The 6,621-nt window shown below is 49.6% G+C and overlaps 1 protein-coding gene across 2 annotated transcripts; it reads left to right on the forward strand.

Moving 5' to 3' along the window:
- Positions 1-2,149: 2,149 nt before the first annotated feature.
- On the forward strand, positions 2,150-6,300 carry LOC123068280 (protein FAR1-RELATED SEQUENCE 12). 2 transcript variants are annotated; one of them, XM_044490812.1, is made up of 7 exons: positions 2,150-2,389; positions 2,552-2,717; positions 2,967-3,225; positions 3,318-4,008; positions 4,107-4,564; positions 4,708-4,995; positions 5,108-6,300. In XM_044490812.1, the coding sequence occupies exons 1-7, from the start codon at positions 2,257-2,259 to the stop codon at positions 6,050-6,052; spliced, it is 2,940 nt and encodes a 979-aa protein (XP_044346747.1). In that variant the 5' UTR covers positions 2,150-2,256; the 3' UTR covers positions 6,053-6,300. The 2 variants fall into 2 exon arrangements, with proteins under 2 accessions (XP_044346747.1, XP_044346755.1); XM_044490820.1 differs by having other exon boundaries at positions 3,325-4,008.
- The last annotated feature ends 321 nt before the right edge of the window (positions 6,301-6,621 follow it).

Genomic DNA, 6,621 nt, shown 5'->3' on the forward strand with positions numbered 1-6,621 from the left:
CATTACCACCCAACCATGGTGTGCCCAATAGCCGCTACACAGTCTGCCTTCATGCTTCCAGCGCCACTCCAGAAACAATTCTAATGAGAGAGAAAGAACCCCGCAATGCCGTCATCGCCCGATCTAGAAGACCAGATCATTGTGTTCCCCCCACAACAGTACGAGTTGGTCGACGGTAGTCACGCGACGATGCTTTCATGAAGGTAACGACGTGGAACGCCGCCATCGCCCGCGGTCGGCTCGGTTTTCACCGGCAACTGGGTCTACCCGTTTTTATATCCGGTACTAGACGACTGACCGACGACAACCTATGACGGAAGAGAAGACCACCACCGCTGGCTATACCTGGCCAGAAAAGATCTTATCCGAGGTGCCGTCGACATGATCACCAGGGCTTCCATGTCGCGTCGCTGATCTGAAGGAAACGGACCCCACATCACCCGCGGCCGCGCCCCTTGGTTGCGATGCCCGCTGCGCGAAGCAGTCACCGTCCGAGGGACGGACCGGCCTCACGCAGCCTGCCCAGCCATCCGCTGCGCCACAGACCCCACATCACCCGCGGCACGACATGCCCTGGGGGTCCGCCCAACACCGGAGACGCGCGAGAGAGTATACCCCCCCACCGCCCCGGCCCCTGGACTTATCCTGCCGGCGTCCTCCGCCGGCAGTGCAGGGAGAAAGGAGGAGGGAGTTCGCGGCGGCTGCGGCTAGGTTTCTGTATCCGACTGAGTCGCCCTAAGGGGCTTGTCAACAGTTCTGAGCGTGACGTTCGCTCAAGGGGGTGATGCAAAGTTGCCACTTCCTCCTCCCCCTCCCCCCATCGGCAAAAGCCATTTTCCTAGTCTCGACGGTCGTCAGATGTGAGTATGTAACCCACTGAGCTATCTTGCGCCGGTTCGTCCTCAACGCAAGCATACCGTTCGAGACTGGGAAAAATCGGCCGTGTCGAACGACGTGGGAAAGTCTATCTACATCTCAAACTCGCCACCGTCATCGATGCCACTCTCCTCCTCATCGGCACACAAACCCCTCGAATGGTGATGGCCGACGTCAGATCGATGATGGATCCGTCACGGTACAAGCCGATGCTGTCCACCAGGCAACAGACCCCACATCGAGGTGCCGTCGACATGATCACCAGGGCTTCCATGTCGCCGTCGCCGATCTGAAGGAAACAGACCCCACATCACCCGCGGCCGCGCCCCTTGGTTGCGATGCCCGCTGCGCGAAGCAGTCACCGTCCGAGGGACGGACCGGCCTCACGCAGCCTGCCCAGCCATCCGCCGCGCCACAGACCCCACATCACCCGCGGCACGACATGCCCTGGGGGTCCGCCCAACACCGGAGACGTGCGAGAGAGTATACCCCCCCACCGCCCCCGGCCCCTGGACTTATCCTGCCGGCGTCCTCCGCCGGCAGCGCAGGGAGAAAGGAGGAGGGAGTTCGCGGCGGCTGCGGCTAGGTTTCTGTATCCAACTGAGTCGCCCTAAGGGGCTTGTCAACAGTTCTGAGCGTGACGTTCGCTCAAGGGGGTGATTCAAAGTTGCCACTTCCTCCTCCCCCTCCCCCCATCGGCAAAAGCCATTTTCCCAGTCTCGACGGTCGTCAGATGTGAGTATGTAACCCACCGAGCTATCTTGCGCCGGTTCGTCCTCAACGCAAGCATACCGTTCGCTAACGTGGATGTTGTTTTGACTGTGAGTTGAAAGGAGAACATTTTTTCTTTCTGTCGCCCCTTGTTGCTAACGAAGCAAAAAACAGCCCGAAAATGTGTTTGTGGACATGGATGTCACCCTGAGGAGGATTGTCATTTGGATGCACATAAGTTTATTTTCTAAAAAGAAATCAGAGAAGCCACCTTCAATTAGCTCGGTGCCGGACCCAAGCCAGCGGATGCCACATCACGTCGGCCGTAGTGGAGATGACATGACGCGCGTAGTACACTCAGTCATGGGAATATTAAATTATCGGAAAACAATGACGCACTCCTTTGCTTCCTACGCAGTCATAGGACCTGAAATCGCTGGGCATCGGTGCCAGTCCTGCGCCGTCCAGGCCAGCATATCATCACGTACATGCATCACGACATTCCAAACACTGCATCCCGTGAGCAGGCGCTAGCACTGCGCCGGCCATTTTGCTTCGGGGGCAAGCACCCCCGTGACCGGCGCGTGGGGTCGAACGCGCTGCTGTGGGTGCCATCCTCTTCTATCTCGCCCGTCCAGAGAGAGATAGAGAGAATAGCTAGCAGAGAAAATGGTGGATCCTGAGAGAGGTAGAGATACGCCCTCGACCGAGCAAGACCGGCGCCCCGGAGAGGGAGCGACATCTATCTCAGTGGGGGAGAACGGCGGTCCTGCGGATTGTATGGAGGTAGACGATATCAAAGGTATGCATCTTCATTTTTATGTTGGCCTCTTCACTCCACCCTGTATGAAAACTTTCACCATTTTCTCATACTCTACATCAGCAGATGCAAAAATCTTTTTTCCTACGCTCTCTTGAATCATGAGCTAACTCGTTTTCGTGCTGCTACATGCGTGGGCACCAGCCTCTAGCGTGGATCAGAACGAACCAAACCCAGGAATGGAAAACAAGCCTGGCGCTGAGACAATTGATGTTGAGCACAGGGACGAGGATGATACCCAACCAGCGCAAGTCGTCGAAGAAGACAACAGCGCCCAAGCAGATGAAGATGGATGGATAAGACGTCAGAGGTAATTCTCGCACTAGGCAATCATCTTAGTTTTTACATATAGACTGGACTAGATCATTTCAGAATCATACACCTTGTCGTTCAATCTACGCGCACGCTATAGGAACAGCTTTGCTCCCAACTAACTTTGTGCGTCGTATTAATCTTACAGGAACAAAAAAGAATCATACACCTTGTCGTTCAATCTACGCGCACGCTATAGGAACAACTTTGCTCCCAACTAACTTTGTGCGTCGTATTAATCTTACAGGAACAAAAAAGGGAAACCATGCAGAGCAGCAGAGGATGGAAGCCTTGGCACAATCGAGAGGGCGATGGATGAAGCTGTGAAGCTCGGAAAGAAAATTGTCTTTGAACCAGCTGTGGGCATGTCCTTCAACTCTGAGCAGGAGGCATACGAGTTTTACAATGCATATTCATGGGAAGTCGGATTTGGCATTAAGCGTGGAAACAAGTACGTCAACGGCAACAATTACAAATCAAAACAAGATATATTGTGCTCATGCGAGGTTAGCTAAATCGGACAGCTTTCAGTTTCCCATGTAAACGATTAGACACATGCTGTTAAAAATATATTTTCCTCTTTTCCTATTGCATGAAGGGCAAAGACAGTAAACAAAATTCAAGATCATCCAGGACGCAATGCCGGGCGATGGTCAGGATCCTACGGACCGAAGACGACGGTTGGTACTACGCCATAGTTGTGTTGCAACACGACCACAGGATGGCTGAATCAATAGGAGAAAGAAAAATATGGAAGTGCCACAACCACATCGACTCATCCGTGAAACAGCTAGTGAGTCACCTTCGTCAAAATAATGTTTCACTCACCAAGGTTTACGGCGTGATGTCAGATATGCATGGCCGGTATCAAGATGTCCCTTCTCGGAAGAGGTCTCTCCGAAGCATGTGTGCAGCAATAGCACACGAATCTAGCCAGGACGACATCAACAAAACTCTTGCTTTGTTTTCCAGCATGCAAGCTGAAAACAAGGGCTTCTACTTTGCGGTGAAAACCGATGAGGAAAGAAGAGTATCCGGTCTGTATTGGTGCCACCAGAAGAGCAGAGCAGATTACACGTGCTTTGGCGACGTCGTGACCTTCGACACAACATACAAGAGCAACCTGTATGAGATGCCGGTGGGTATGTTCGTGGGGGTAAACAATCACCATCAATGCTGTGTTTTTGGTTGTGTTGTTCTTCGCGAAGAAACGGTCGAATCTTTCGAGTGGGCTTACACAACTTTCCTGTCGTCGGTGGAGAACAAAGCACCACAAACATTTTTAACGGGTAAACTTCTTCTTCAACAAGCGCAATATATAAAACGTTTCTTCTGAGGCATCTAACGAAAGAACGACGTGGCCCTTTTTTTATTTTTCTTGTTGCAGACCAAAGCAGGCAGATGGAGCTTGCAATAGCTGTTGTCATGCCAACTACGACACACAGATGGTGCAAGTGGCATGTGTTCAAAAATATGAAGGAAAAGGTAGGCAATTTGTACAGAAAGGGTTCGGAATTCCGCATCGAATTTGATATGCTGATCAATGAGATGATGACGGTGGATGAGTTCGAAAAAGAGTGGGAGACATTAATGTACACTTACGGTCTTAACAAGAACTCATTCATGAAGCAAGTCTACGATGTTAGACATAAATGGGCAAAACCATATTTGAAGGATAACTTCTGCGCAAAAATGTGCAGCACTCAAAGAAGCGAGTGCATGAACAATGTTTTGAAAAGTTATGTAGCAAGATCAGCACCTCTGAATAGTTTTGTTGTCCAATTCAACAAAATGTATGCCGACAGATGTTCCGAAGAGGACTATGAGCACGCCCACACAAGCAAGGTATGTTGAAAGAGTAACAAACACGTTCCGCTCCACCACATATGCATATCATTGTATTTTTAATCGCATGTTTCTATGTTTGAGTTCTTTTCGATCGCGCCAAGTAACGGCAATAACCGAACCAAATTTTTTCACTTATGCAGGACAAGATAGTCCTCAAACTCAATCTACCAATAGAACGCCACGCCTCGCGCGTTTACACAAGAGCAATGTTTAAGATTTTCTCAGATGAGCTATTCCATTCGGGAGCATACGAAGTGAAGGGCAATCAGCTTGATGGGAAGATGATGGTAGAGCATGTCAACGCTGAGACCAGGAAACGCTGGTGCAAGGTCAACTATGAAGTACATGTAGACAGAGAAAGTGACACATACACATGCGAGTGTGGCATGTTTCAGCATTCTGGCATTTTGTGTAGGCACATTCTGAAGGTGAGCATTTGTTTGTTTTCGCACAACATACCCCAGGCCATGTTTTTTGTTTAGACCCTCAGACGTGATCTTCCGCAAATTCCTCATCTTCATCATTTTCCGAATTCCGCAGGTCATGCTTCACGTGAAGCTGCACACCATTCCAAACCAGTACATACTGAAGAGATGGACAAGAAATGCACGCGACAATCTACCCGACCATCTCAAGTGCTACCAGGAGGACGCAAGTGTGCAAGTATCACAGACATTCAGACATAATCTCATATACGTGAAAGCACTTGAGCTAGTGAAGTTGGCAAACACTGCTGTCCCGACATTTCAATATGCAATCAATAAGTTCCATGAAATGCAGGTAGAGCTGCTGAAGATGATTGCCATTGGGGGGTACGAGAACACCACAACAAAGATGAAGAGTTCCACTGGCACAGCGGCAGATGGGGGGAGCTCGGACAAGACGGATGCCAACTGCACACCTGATGCTACACGTCACAAGGGACAGCATGACGATGAGCCTGCGGAAGACATGGACCAAGACATGTATGAAGACGTGCTAGCTCCTGAAAAGAAAAGATCAAAGGGAAGGCCGAAAACAAAACACATGAAACCAGCATCAGAGATTGGTACAAGATACACCAAAAGGAGCTGCTCGATATGCGGGTCAGAGGATCACAACACCAACTCATGCCCGTGCATTGAAGGCGCCACAGGCGCCCCCCAAGGCCCATATGCTTCGGACGATGATGTAGCGGGGCCAGCGGTGGCAGCTGAAGATAACATCTTCACATCATCGGGCAGCAATGCGTTTGGGCTAGAGGCGGAGGCAGAGGAAAACACAATAATCCGTTCAAATCAGAGAAACAACAATAACAAACCACGGTCCGCTCCCAGGAAATGCAAGAACTGCGGGCTAACTGGGCACTATGTGAGCACTTGTCCGACATACAATGGCCCCAGGAAGCCACCCAAAGAGGTCAGATGCACAAAGTGCAAGCTTGGGGGTCACTACCACACCACTTGCGGCGGCGACACAACCTACAAGCGCAAGCATGATCCTTAGAACATCATTGCAGCTGAAAGTTTCGCGATGCACCACCCGATGAAGACAAAGTGCCCACAGGTGGCACTTCTGGAGTTTCGTTGCCGCAATAAGAACTTTTCCATTAGCATAATTGTTCCTTTCTTACTAAGATTATGTTCCCCCCATATTAAAAACTTCATACTTGGTTGCACTTGTTTTTATTGTAAGCTAATTATACATTGGCACATGGTTATTATTATGTATGGTAGAAACAACCATCCTCTTTTTTTTAGCTCTGCTGTAGGGTTAAGCACTTCTTTCTCGCTCTATCATGTTTTCAATTTTTTTTGCTTACAATATGATCTACACATTTCTTACGAAAGAACAAATGGGCATACGTCAAGAAGAGTGGCAGGTAGAGGTCGTATGTCGATTTCTCTGTTGCAGGCACATCGATATCTTTTTCGGATCCTGTTTTCGATGGAAATGGTTCATTTTTTTTGTGTTGTACAACTACGATTTTAAATTATGATTTGTCGCCATTTTTACATATTGTTCTTGTTTCAAATAGTATTATAATAGAGACGCCACGGAGGACGAAGAAGACC

The sequence above is a fragment of the Triticum aestivum genome, chromosome 1A (assembly GCF_018294505.1).
Source record: "Triticum aestivum cultivar Chinese Spring chromosome 1A, IWGSC CS RefSeq v2.1, whole genome shotgun sequence".
Lineage (NCBI taxonomy): Eukaryota > Viridiplantae > Streptophyta > Magnoliopsida > Poales > Poaceae > Triticum > Triticum aestivum.